Source organism: Galeopterus variegatus, unplaced genomic scaffold (assembly GCF_000696425.1).
Source record: "Galeopterus variegatus unplaced genomic scaffold, G_variegatus-3.0.2 Scaffold319, whole genome shotgun sequence".
Classification (NCBI taxonomy): domain Eukaryota; kingdom Metazoa; phylum Chordata; class Mammalia; order Dermoptera; family Cynocephalidae; genus Galeopterus; species Galeopterus variegatus.
This window is the reverse complement of record NW_007726430.1, coordinates 571,749-584,414: the sequence shown is the minus strand read 5'-3', so window position 1 is coordinate 584,414 and position 12,666 is coordinate 571,749. Positions and strand designations below refer to the sequence as shown.

General features: G+C 41.4%; 2 protein-coding genes across 2 annotated transcripts in view; one reads left to right on the top strand and one right to left on the bottom strand.

Moving 5' to 3' along the window:
• The window catches only part of RTN3 (reticulon 3), a 57,979-nt gene extending 48,174 nt beyond the window's left edge, over nucleotides 1-9,805 (top strand). The window contains 5 exon segments of the mRNA XM_008567447.1: nucleotides 2,101-2,308; nucleotides 5,766-5,824; nucleotides 7,617-7,777; nucleotides 7,780-7,816; nucleotides 7,819-9,805. Coding sequence (XP_008565669.1) covers nucleotides 2,101-2,308; nucleotides 5,766-5,824; nucleotides 7,617-7,777; nucleotides 7,780-7,816; nucleotides 7,819-7,853 — 500 coding nt within the window. The 3' untranslated portion in view covers nucleotides 7,854-9,805.
• Nucleotides 9,806-12,513: 2,708 nt separating this feature from the next.
• Nucleotides 12,514-12,666, bottom strand: part of LOC103586231 (chromosome unknown open reading frame, human C11orf95) — a 5,492-nt gene continuing 5,339 nt past the window's right edge. Inside the window, exon 7 of the mRNA XM_008567458.1 lies at nucleotides 12,514-12,524. Coding sequence (XP_008565680.1) covers nucleotides 12,514-12,524 — 11 coding nt within the window. The remainder of the gene's footprint in view (nucleotides 12,525-12,666) is intronic.

Here is a 12,666-nt window from a genome sequence, read left to right as displayed (position 1 = left end):
TCTCAAGGTCCATCCATGTTGTTGCAAATGGCAGTATTTCATTCGTTTTTATAGCTGAGTAGTATTCCATTTGAGTGGATACGGAAAATGTAGTATATCTACATCATATTTTTTATATATGCTATTTTTACCCGCTTCATCAGGGTCCAGTCTAGGATCACACTTGCCTTTGCCTTTATGCATTGTCATGTCTCCTTACTTATCTTTAATTTGAAAAAGTTCTTCAGCCTTTGTCTTTCACACCATTGATATTTTTGAAAGAATACAGGCCAGTTGTTTTGTAGAACCTTTGTCAAGCTGGGTTTGTCTGGCGTTTTCTTATTAGATTCAGGCTATATGTTTTTGGGCAGGAGCACCACAAGTGATGCTGTGTCTTTCTCAGTGCTATACATCCAGAGGCAGTGGTATCAGTTGCTCCACTGCTGGTGATGTTGGTCCTCTAAGCACTCTGTGTTGAAAGGTTCTTATAGTCATATGAACTCTGGCATGTATGTACTTGGACTCTGACTGTAGGAATTTTCCTGCTAAGTATTCGCTCTCTCAAGTAGGCAGCATTCTGTTCCATCTCTCTGTTCAGTCAGGTAAGCTTGAGTTGCCTCCCAGTTCTCTCTCTCTTTTGCAACATCATTATCTGAGACTCATGCTTCCCATCAGGAACCATAATACCTTTTATTAAGTCACATCCCCTAGCCAGGATGTCTAAACCAGTGATTATTTCTTCCATTCCGTCAGCATATTTTTAGTGTTTTCTTGGTTTCAAGTTAGGTTCTTTGGCTCTAGCAAAGTTAAGCATCGGAGCAGTGGTTTCAGAGGAGAGTTTTATAGCTGAATATGGGAAGACTTAGGTGCCATCGGGTCAGTTTGAATCAGACTCAGGTTCGTTTTATCCCAAATCACAGCCTTTCAGGCTAACCTTATTTTGATTATAGTTAAAATTTGAGTGTTTGCTGCATGTCATTTACAGTGCTAAACATTCTCTGTGTGGTAGCTTTATGTGTTCCTTAAAACAACTCTAGAAAGTAGATGCTATTTTCTTTGGTTTACAGATGAGGAAATGGAGGCTTTAAAAGGTTAAAATAATATGGTTGGGAATTACCAGAACTCACACTCATGTCTCTCCAACTCCAAAGCCCTTCTCCTCTCCTTTGTAAGTAAAGAGTATCTGGGAAGAAAGTCACGATGGGGCTGCAAGTGTTGAAGTTAGCCTTCAAAGACTGAAATGCAAACAGTAGTGTCATTGCTAGATTGCAGGTAATTTTCAGCAGCTGCCATCCAGAATAGTGTTGTTTTGTTTTTTAAAAGGCTAGCCAAGTGCAGCAGTGGGAGTGAAGAAGGAACAAAGAAATCTGTAACTGGTTGTAATCAATTAGTTTTTAACACCACTACACTCAGACCAACCCATCCAGAGTTTTGGAGGTGTCTTTAAGGAGAAGAACTTAGATTTTTCTAGTTTGGATGTCCCCAACCATAAGACCCAGTTGCCTGGAATCGTCCTGGTTATACCACTTCCTGACCGTTATTAATAGTGCCTCACTCACTTTTAAAAGTATTGTGGTTTGGATAATTATATGGCCCACCATCCATAATCCTTCCTGAGTTATCTTCGGATTAACATAGAGACTGGTGTTTCATTCTAACTAGCGCTAATAGAAGTTGGTCTGTTTTTATTCACTTTCTTTGCTACCATGCCAATTTATACATTTCAAGTTAGCTTTGGTTTTAGTCTGTTGACCCAACTAATTTAAAGGCATGGTTTGCTTAAGTTAGCAAGATTTTCCACACTTGCTCTATCATCCTTTCTGCCAAAATATTTTGTAAATGACACTTTACCCCTTTGTACTTTGGTAGCTGAAATAAGCTCATAAGTTTTTATAAACCTATTGTGAAACCTAATCAGTATAGCAGAGGAACCTTTTGCAACATGAATCATCACCCCTAGCATAATTTGGTTTTCACTTATCAGATTATCTTAAAGTGGGGTGTACCTATATTTGCGTACTAGTGTGATGCTGCATAGGTGTGCATAACACAGCCAGAGAGTAGTCCTAGGCTTGTGGCTGTGGGTGTTCTTAAATTTTATATTCTCTTCTCTTTGGGCAGTGCACGATCTGATTTTCTGGAGAGATGTGAAGAAGACTGGGTTTGTCTTCGGCACAACGCTGATCATGCTACTTTCCCTGGCCGCTTTCAGTGTCATCAGTGTGGTTTCTTACCTCATCCTGGCTCTTCTCTCTGTCACCATCAGCTTCAGGGTCTACAAGTCTGTCATCCAAGCTGTACAGAAGTCAGAAGAAGGCCATCCATTCAAGTGAGTTGAAGTATCACAAGTAACATTCTACTTGTGATTTTAGTGAAGGGGTTCTCTAGGGCTGATCAGGTGTAAAACTCAAACTTCACTAAAAATCAAGATTTATGGAGCATGATGAAGCTTGATTGGTGGCAGGAACCATCAACTAGAGGCCTTGAGATCACCTCAAGAAGTGGCAAAGTTAGGAACCAAGAACTTTTTGACAAACTAAAGGCTTATACTTCAAGACCAAAGAGGACTCTCTAAATTCCTGAGCAGGGTAGGGAAAGCAGAGCACCTACAGCAGTACTCAGTTAGATGGGGTCCCAAGTACATGTTTAAGCCCCCCCTTGAAATGCTGGTCTTGAGGCTGTGCTCTTGATGATATCAAAACTCACTGTGTTTGCTCATGGTTTTATTACTGATTTCCTTCTTATCTCTCCTTTAGTTTTCTTAATACCAGAGGCAAGTCTTAATGAAATCAGTACGTCATGCATTTCTAGGATCCGATTTCTAGCTTTTCTGGTTGTGCTATAACTTTAACAGATGTTTTCTTCACACTTTTCCTCTTGAAAATCAGAGTCCGCAAAAAATTTGTACTTTAACATTAGCAAATGATAAGTTTTTTAAAAGCCCTTTTTCAAAGAAAAAGAGACCCTGCTGTGACTACACAGAACAGGTTTCTGTCTGGAGCTCTCTGGTTGTTGTATTTTGGTGAAAATAGAAGGAATAATTTCTACTATCTGTGACATTAAAAAATTTACTGCAAATTAGTTTTAACAAACTAATAGCTTTTGAATGAATAAGCAAGTAAATTTTACTGTCTTGCAACAAGCTCAGGAGTCTAATGGGTTTTTTTTCCTCTTTTGCATGATACTATTGTGGATTTATTCGATATGTTTTGCTAAGTTGTATTAATTTACAACATCTAGTTTTTTTTTTTTTTTTTTCGTTAAATTTTTATTTTGTCAATATACAATGTATATGATTATTATGGCCCATCACCGACACCTCCCTCCCTCCTCCCTCTCTCCCCTCCCCCCCAAGAATGTCCTTTCCGTTTGCTTGTTGTAACAACTTCATAAAAGTATAGTTGTTATATCTTCTTCCCCACCCCACCCCCCGGACAACATCTAGTTTTTATAAGTTTATATTTGGTAGTAAATATTTTCTCAATAAATAGGAAGGAGAAACATGCCTATCATTTTTCTGTTTTCCCCACAAGACTGTAGGCTTCTTAAGGAAAAAGAAGTCTTATCTTTCCTGATATCCCAGCACATAGCAGAGTGTCTGTGTATGCAGAAGGCACTCAGCAAATACTGTTACACATGGTTACATCTCAGTTCAGGGAACAGAATCCAGATCTTTCTGTCTTCTGCAGTTTTCAACCCTATCAAATTCAATATCTCTATCCTCCTTTTTTGTTTTTTAAACAAATATTTTATAATGCCTTCTTTACCATTCTGAAATGAAATTCATAGATAATATAATCTACAAATATAATGTCAAAAATAGATCATAATTATAATATAAAGGGGTGATAAAATAGAAAGCCATTTATAATAAAGTAACATGTATTTTAGTCAATGTTTAATTGCTTGGACATGGCTACACCAAAAAACATAATGAAGAGACTGCGACGGATATCTGGCTAATCCGAGGTCAAATTCTTGTAGAGTGAAAATTTCCGACTGCCAAAACCAACTTCTCCCCAGAGTGGAATCACATTTTGTATGCAGCACTCTTGATAAGGCCACGTGGAGTACAGATTTGGTCTTTACTACCAGAGAGCCCAGAGGCAAGACTGTGTGTGGCCAGTGGCGCATGAGTAGCACAGGCTGTGGTCCTTGACTTCCGGGACAGGTGGGGTTGAGTGCGGGAAGATACCACTGTGTGTGGATTGCTAGGGAAGCCTTGTGGAAAAGGTGTCACCTGAATTGAGCTTTAATTAATGAGTCGAGGCTAGAGAGGGGCAGGAAGGAGGAGAGAGGACATGGAAAGTGGGCAGAATGACATGAACAGCATGCAGAGGTGGAGAAATAAGTTTTGGCCAGATCCTGGAAATCCTTGGATGTTGGGAGAAGGAAGTCATAGTAATTTATCTTTTAAGCAATAGAGAGCCAGTGGAGGTTTTGAGCAGGAGTAATGTGACTAAAAAAGTGTCATTTCCCCCCTCCCTCTCTCTGGGGTATAAAGAAAGTAGTGTTTACCTGATAAGCTTTTGAGGTGACTGGGATTGTTTTATGGTATGCGGCTGAGCCTGAGATATTATGTGGCCTGTTAATTTGGAGCTTCAGGAAATGGGACCCATGGGAGACATAGCATTGGGTAAATCTTTCCCAGAAGACTCTGGAAGAGCCACACCAATCCCAGCAAGAGCCAGTCCATGCTGTAGCTATTGAAGAAGGAATCAAGATTCCACCCAGGTTCCCGAGAGTGTAGAATGAAAACATCTGGAAAGAATATTTTTCAACATTGATTTCTTTAAGTAGCAAAGTGGGGGAGATTTGATTTCAGGATTTTACTTTCTCTGGGGCAACAAAGGAAGGCTGATTGCATTGTTGGAACTTTTATATTCTCTAAGAACTGTAATTTTTGTGTGGAAACTTTATAATGGTGGAGGGCTCTTAATCTCATTTTTATCTTGCTGGATTTGGGCTGAGCTCCTTGACTAACCTTCTCTGATGAGCTATGCTGTGTGATGTCATGGGATACAGAATGGGGTAAATTGTCAGGTAGTGGGCTTTGGAGTTAAATGAGTGGCCGTAATAACTTCGTATAGCATACATTATACGAAGTTATACGAAGGACTCAGTTTCTCCAGGTACAAAATTAATGGGTGAGGTAGGATGCTCTCTAAATTCCCTTCTAGCTCCAATGTTCATGGGTACCACATTTGAAGAAGGGAGTAGACACATGATAGAAAGAGCAAATAGGTTGAGGGGAATGAAAACCATAAGGAGTAGCCAAAAGAAGCAGGACTAGAGATGAGAGAACACCGGGGACATGAGTGGCATCTGCCTCCCAATGTCTGCAGTGCTGTCGTAGGAAGGACTGACTCAGTTCATCCTGCGTGGCCACAGAGAGGGAAATTGAGACCAATGGGCAAAAGCCCCAGGGAGTCAGAACTTTCTAAAAAAAAAAAAAAAAAAAGTAAAGTAAAAAAGAATATAGATCAGGCACATGGTTTCTAGTATTCAGAAAATGCTGTACTCCAGTGTCTTTAAAGGAAATACCTACTAAATAAGACTTACCTCTGCAAAAGATGAGTGATTTTTATTTTAACAAAGTATGGCATAGTTTGAAGTCTAAAACCAGAAGTTTTTTTAAATACTTTAAAAAACTGGGCATTATTTTCATTTTCCATACTACTCAACAGTATTTTAAAAATGGTTAAACTAGACAGAAGAACAGTGCCTTCAGGAAAATTGTTAACCTCTGTGTTGCCACAACTGAGTATACTTTTCTTCCTTAAAAGACCCAGATTGATCACTATGTTGGCATTGCCCGGGATCAGACCAAGTCAATTGTTGAAAAGTAAGTATGTTGAGGGACCATATTTCATCATGACGTGTGCTTTTCTTCCCAGTTATTTTTAGTCCCCTATTTAAAATGCTGATGCAAAAGAAAGTAATTTCACCCTGAGAAAAACTTGGTTAATAGTTGTTTTTTGTTTTTTTAACTAGAAATTTAATTTTTACTAGAAATTATTTCACCTGCTTCTTAAAAAAAACATCCTTTGTACCTTAGATTATAAAGGATCGGTGGAATCAGGACCACTATGCCTTTTTGAACTGACTTTTAAATATTCTTAGTTGTCTCCCCACCTTCATTTTCATATGTATCAGTTAAGCCAAACTCTTCCTTCTTTCTTCACAAATGAAAATTTTATGCTCAATGGGCATTGGTAAAGAAAAAAAAATTTTAATAAGTAAATAATTTAAGACTCAAAGCTCTTTTCTAAGATTACCAAATTCCTGTTTTATTTTTTTGACCAATTAATATATATATATTTTTTTTAAAGGTAAGGGGATCTTAACCCTTGACTTGGTGTTGTCAGCACCACACTCTCCCAAGTGAGCCATGGGCCGGCCCTGATCAATTAGTATTTAAATCAAGTAATAAAATATTGATAAATATCTTTATGACTCCCTATATCAAGAAGCTGTTTTCTTCTTTTTATTTTGTTTTTTTTAAAGATGACCGGTAAGGGGATCTTAACCCTTGACTTGGTGTTATGAGCACCACACTCTCCCCAGTGAGACTTGCGCCAGCCCTTATTTTGAATTATTTCTAGCAAGTTCTATGAACCCAATACTTCTCATTAAAATGTTAACATTTTTTCGCAAGGTGTCATAACACCAAGGTCCAGGGTTTGGATCCCTATACCAGCCAGCTGCCAGGAAAAAAAAAAATGTTAACATTTTTAATATTTTTCAAATATTCTTTAAAAAACAAAGTATCACAAATAGTTAAATCCCCTCAAGTTCCTTTCATACCCCACGTTAGTGCTTTTTCCAGCTTTATAAAAAGGAAAATGGGAATATAACATAACCAGACAGATCTGGCATGATGCCCAGGTCTCCACCTGCTTTTTTGCATTTGCACTGGTGCTAAAACCAGGCAGACAATTAGCACAAATATATATCTGGTTGCTGTTTACCCCTGATTTGTGAAAAACGGTCATAGCTCAGCTACAACTTGATGTCTTGATTGCCATGTTATCTGGCTTGGGTCATCTACTGTGGGATGTGACGTGTGGAGAGTAGCCTTGATCTTGGCGATGAGTAGCCTTAATGATTTCAGAATACCTTTGTCAGAATAAAGTAGAGCTTTGGTGTCCTGTGAAGGGCCGAGAACTGTTTCCAGCTCCTATAATCATGGGAACCAGGAACCAATGACTCATGTCCTTTTTACATGTTGCCTTGACCCTTGACTTCTGTTCCTTTTGTGGCAGTAGTGGGTGACTTAACATTTCTTTACCTGTACCTCACAGAGCCAAAGAGATGGGTTCTTGCATTGGCCAGTGTGCAGAAAGCATAGAAAGCAGGCATTATGCCCAGGCACCTCTCGTTCTTCTCTAGAATCCCCAGTGAAGGACGGCAGCAGGGGGAGGGGATGGATATTTGTGGACATCTCAGGATCATCCTAGCCCAGACTCAGCTCCTGCCTCTCTTTCCATCCATCCCTGTGAATGGGAGAATGTTTTTCACATTGTTTCAGCAAATGCTGGGCTCTTCTAGCATCACTGTTAAAATAAAAACCTAGGACAAATGCTTATGTTTTACCTACCTTTTTTTTTTTTTTTTTTTTTTTTTTCCCTTAATAGGATTCAAGCAAAACTTCCTGGAATCGCCAAAAAAAAGGCAGAATAAGCACACGGAAACCGGAAATGCAACAGTTACTAAAATACCATTTAATAGTTATAATGTTGTTACTTGTATTATGAAGGAACATGCTCAGCATCAGCTTGAGCCTGCATTCCAAGCTTTTTTTTTTTAATTTGGTGTTTTCTCCCCTCCTTTCCCTTTACCCTCAGTATCAAGCACAAGAATTGTTGGACTAAAAGAAGAACTATCTTAGAACCCAAAAGAAAAAGAAAGAATCAAATTAATAGAATAAATCAATATCTTAGTGGTGGTGGAGCTTTTACCTGTAGCTTGAAAGGGGAAAGATTGGAGGTAAAGGAGAAAATGAAAGATAGAACACATCTCTTGGGTCCTTCTTTCCAGTTTTCAAGGATTAGTCTTACACAGCTTCCCATTATAGTTTCGCCCTTAGTTTTAAGTTAAGAAATAATGATTAACTTATGAAGAAATTATTTGGGGACAGGAATGGGATTCCTTCAAGGCCCTTGGGTTTTTTGCAGCCCTCTCATTCCATCTTCCTTCCCCACAATGTGAGCAGCTACTCCTAATCTTTCTCTCCTTCACTTAATGGTATAACTTTCAACTCTCATAATAACTTATAGGTGATAGTGAAAATTCCTGATTCCCAGAATGCCACCTGATAAATAAGAATGGAAATAGAAAGTGGGACTGGAGAGGGTGTCAGGAGGAGCACCACTGTGGCTGCCACTCCCTCTGCCACTCATCCCCGGGAAGGAAAGGCTCTGCCATTTGGGGAGGTGGTGTCTGTGTCATCTCTCTCAGACATCAGTGCTGAGCGTTAGTTTAAGAACTCATTCCCGAATGTGCTTTTTCCTCCCTCTCCCCTGCCCACCTCACTTCAAGTTTAATGAATATGGTTGTTCTTTTCTTACTATGAAATAAATGTCTGTAACTGCTGTACACTGCTGTAAACTTGTTAGAGAAAAAAATAATCTGCATGTGGGCTCTTCAGTTATTGAGTTATCGTAATCCTATCTCAGTCTGTGGGGGGGAACATTCTCAAGAGTTGGACTGCAGAAATACAAAAAGTCTGTTTTTTCTTTATCTTTTCCATACTGCTTTGTTCTTCATATGCTGCATCTGTAACCTGTGCTCATCATTTTAGCCTAAGGACCAAAGCCGAGCTGGCTTGAGAGGAGATTGTGTACGTCTGTGGTTAAGAGACCACAAATTAGTGTAGGGAAGTGCATTTTGTGGTTCAAATGGAGTTTTAACTGTTTCAAGGCTAGCTTATGGGTGCATGTTGTTTTGAGGGTTCTTTTCATTTTCAGACACATAAAATGTCCTGTAATGGCCCGGGGTGCTCCTTTGGAGAGTGTTTTCCAAGAAGTTTTAGGTGAGGATGACCAGGCAGGGCCAGATGGTTGATGGGCCTCGCGTACAATTAAAAGACAACAGAACAACTCAAATTGACATCTGATGGAGGGCAAATGGGACTCTTTGATTCCCATTTGAAACTGATAAGTTTCTCCCTCCCCTTCAACATGAAAATTTAGTAAACTTGAAAGAAAAGTCATGTGTGAATTCCTCCAGGTTGTAACTCTTGAGTCATAATCCTCCAGAGGGAATAAGCACTGGTGACTTTAAGTAAGGGCTACAATATTTGATGGTCCCTAAGTACTGCAACTCTGAAGAAAGTGTGGGAGGAAATTTTCTTTCCACTTTTTTTTTGAAAAATTACTTAGGAATATAGATGAGTAAAAGGTACCCTTGCCTTACTTACTTTTCTTACTTTCTTAGCCCCCTTCCCTTTTGAAACATTTAGCTGATTATTCATGTCATAGTAGGAAATGCATTTGCCATCATCATCCTTTGCCCTCCCTGGAAGTCAATGCACTGATCATCTTTTTGGGCTTCCCCTCCAAAAGACCTCTTTCTGCACTGGAAGCCTCCACATCTAGCTCTTTTCTTTTGTTGCTGCTGTGTTTAGATAATTGGAGAGATGTCTGTGCCACGCAGGAATTTTTTTTTTTTTAAAGAAAAACATGTAGATGAAAAAATTACTAACGAAACTTGTGTGCGTGTCTGTGCGTGCAACATAAAAAGCAGTAGTGCCTAAGGAGCTTAAATCTTGGTCCCTGTAAAACTGCAAATTGATGTGGTATTAATAAAATTTAAAAAAAAAAAACACAAATGACTGGTGTCATTCTGCTAACTTTATTCTTTATACATTGGGTAAAGTAAGAACCAAACAAGGCTTCCACTCCCCCCATCGCTAACTTTATTCTTTATACATTGGGTAAAGTAAGAACCAAACAAGGCTTCCACTCCCCCCAATCTCACTCCACTTTTGGGGCTTTAAAAGCGACTAATAGTTGATACTGGTAAGGATTCCCAAGATTGCAGAATTTCCATAATAGAGCACAGCTGTGCATTTGATGTCTGAAAAAAATGAGAGACCCTCTAAGAGGTGATCTTAAGAGAAAGATGAGGAGGAGTGGAAGAGGCCGGAGGGGTCTATTCTCCAAGTTCAGCCTCCCACCAACCTGCGAGGGTTCCCTGCCTGCAACATGGAGCAGCCTATAAATCACACATAGCCACAATGCACTTAAATTGAGGCAGTCACCATAGAAAATGGGAACTAAATACATCAGGTCTTTGCTGAAAGAACTTGTCACCACTGATTTGCTGCTCTTCTTCCATAACTAAGGCTGCTGTGACCCTTAAAACTGGATTTAAAAATTTTATTCAACATACCTCTTAGAAAACTTAGGGTGAAATATTTTTTAAATGACTGATGCAAACTTCACAAATACGCATACAAATGTTTGAATAGTGTCACTAAGTAACATGGTATATAAATATGTATTCAGAGTAACATTTACATATTGGCAATAATAGCAAGCATATCATTAACCAAAAAAAAAAAGATCATGAAGAAACTTCACCTGTTCATGTTGGAATCCCAAGGTGAGACAGGCACACCTAGGGATGAGGACCAGCTAACCCCCGACTTCTACCTGTTAGGTCATAGCTACAGTCAAGGTAGGGATCACTACCGCCTGCCTTCCCAAATCACTGACACTCAGAACTTCAGCTGCATCAGATCACAAAAAGGCTTATCAAAACGGATTGTTGGGCCCCATCCCAGTTCAGTAAGCCTGTGCTGGGGCCTAAGAATTCATATTTCTAGAAAGTTCCTAAGGTGATGCTGCTGGCCTGGGGCCACACTTAGAACCACTGGTGTGTGGGGGGGTGCTATCTCTCAAAGAAGACATCCACTCCTGTCCTAAGCCTCTCCCTGCCTATGGGGCGGGGAACCATTCCTAACCTGCTCTCTGCCCTGACTTACCTGAACTTCAGCAGTGGGCTTGGACGATTATAATCGGTTGCCCCAATTTGCCTACTGTTTTTGAGTGGGCAGAGTAGAAAAAGTGGTAGAATACTCATTCTGGATCTGAAAACAACAGGCATGAAGGAAAGTAAAAGAATGGCAGTGCCCAGCCTGGTGCCATCCATAATCTCTGTTCTCAAGTTTTTAATACTGTCTCAAAAACCCTGGAAGTCTAAAATTGCTGGGAATTCACTTTTCAGTCAACTGACAGCCCATTCAGTTATCTTCCTGAATCCTTGGTGGCCTTGACAACAAAACACAATGCTGAGCCTTCCCTACTGGGGAGGTCTTGGGCCAGGCCTGGTCACCCCAGTTCTGATGGGGAAGACTGCTGTCTGCACCTTTCAGCTGAGGCCTGCAGTGGCAAGAACTGCCCTACAGAATTCAGCATACTCATCCCAAGGAAGCATGCAGTTCTTTGCCACCCCGAGGAGTCACGATTGCACCATGATGGCCTGCAGCACCCAGCACATGCCATCCTTTGGCAGGCAGGCCTCACAGGGAAAGAAATTTTAATAACTTATAAATCAGGAGGCAGGGTGGTATAGTGCAAAGAACACTGAACTGGGAATTCAGATCTTCTAGTTCTTGTACTGTTCCTATGTGACTGCAATAATTTCAGTTTCTGGGCTTCATTTTACCTATGGGGGGGTATTAGTGGTCTCCAGGGTCCCTTCCAACTCTGACAATTTTGAATTATATAAAAATGCTATAAAACCCATGGTATAAAATCCAACTCCCAAACAGGAAGAGTCAAGGCGTCTGGGCCTGAGGCACTTGAACCTTGGGCTCTGGCCTGGGGGAGAAGGGATGAGAGAAGGAGCTACCTGTTTGCCCTCTGCTTTTCCGCATACCCAGGCAGCCGGCCCCATCTGCCAGTGCCCCTCACCCTCCAGACTCAGCCCTCAAGTCCCACCCGCTGACCTCCCCACCCTAAGACCAAGAGAACTGTCCCTGCAGTGGCCTCACTTTGTGAAGAGCAGACATTGGCGCCCAGAGGGTCATACATGGGATGTCTCGGGTCCCATCCCCGCCTCTGTCCTAGCTCCTTCAACCTTTCGGTCCTTTCTCCACCACCTCACAGCTTATCTCTGACACACGCAAAATAAATAAGACATTTGCACATAAGGGTGATTGGGTCAGCTCTCTCCCCGCCCCTCCCCCTTCGTATAAAAGCATTAAATACAGTTTCAAAATAAAATACAAAGAGCAAAAAAGGGCCTGGTCTCGGGACCACCTGTTCTCCACAGGAGAATGAATCTACACATCCCTCTCGGACCTGCCTGGGAGATCGCGGAACCCCTTCCCCGCCCCACAGGGCCTGGCGCTGCTTCGGGGAAGAAGAGGGAGGCCGAGGTCCGGCCCCAGGCCCTGGGGGCCGGGAACGGGTGGCGCGTCCACCGCGGACAAAGGGGGATGGGAAGGGAGCGGGAATATATCGCCAAGAGCCGGGACCGCCAGTGCCCCGGGCTCGGACGGACCTGGCGCTGGAGCAAGAGCGCCTAACTCTGAGCTTAAGGGTAAACGGAGGCCCTCGGGGCAGGAGAGGAGCAAAGGAAAAAGTGCTGATCCCTTTCCACGGTCTCTGTCCGGGCGGTCGTGACAGCGGCCCGGGAGGCGGGCGGCGGGAGGCGGGCGGCGGGCACGGCTGGCCC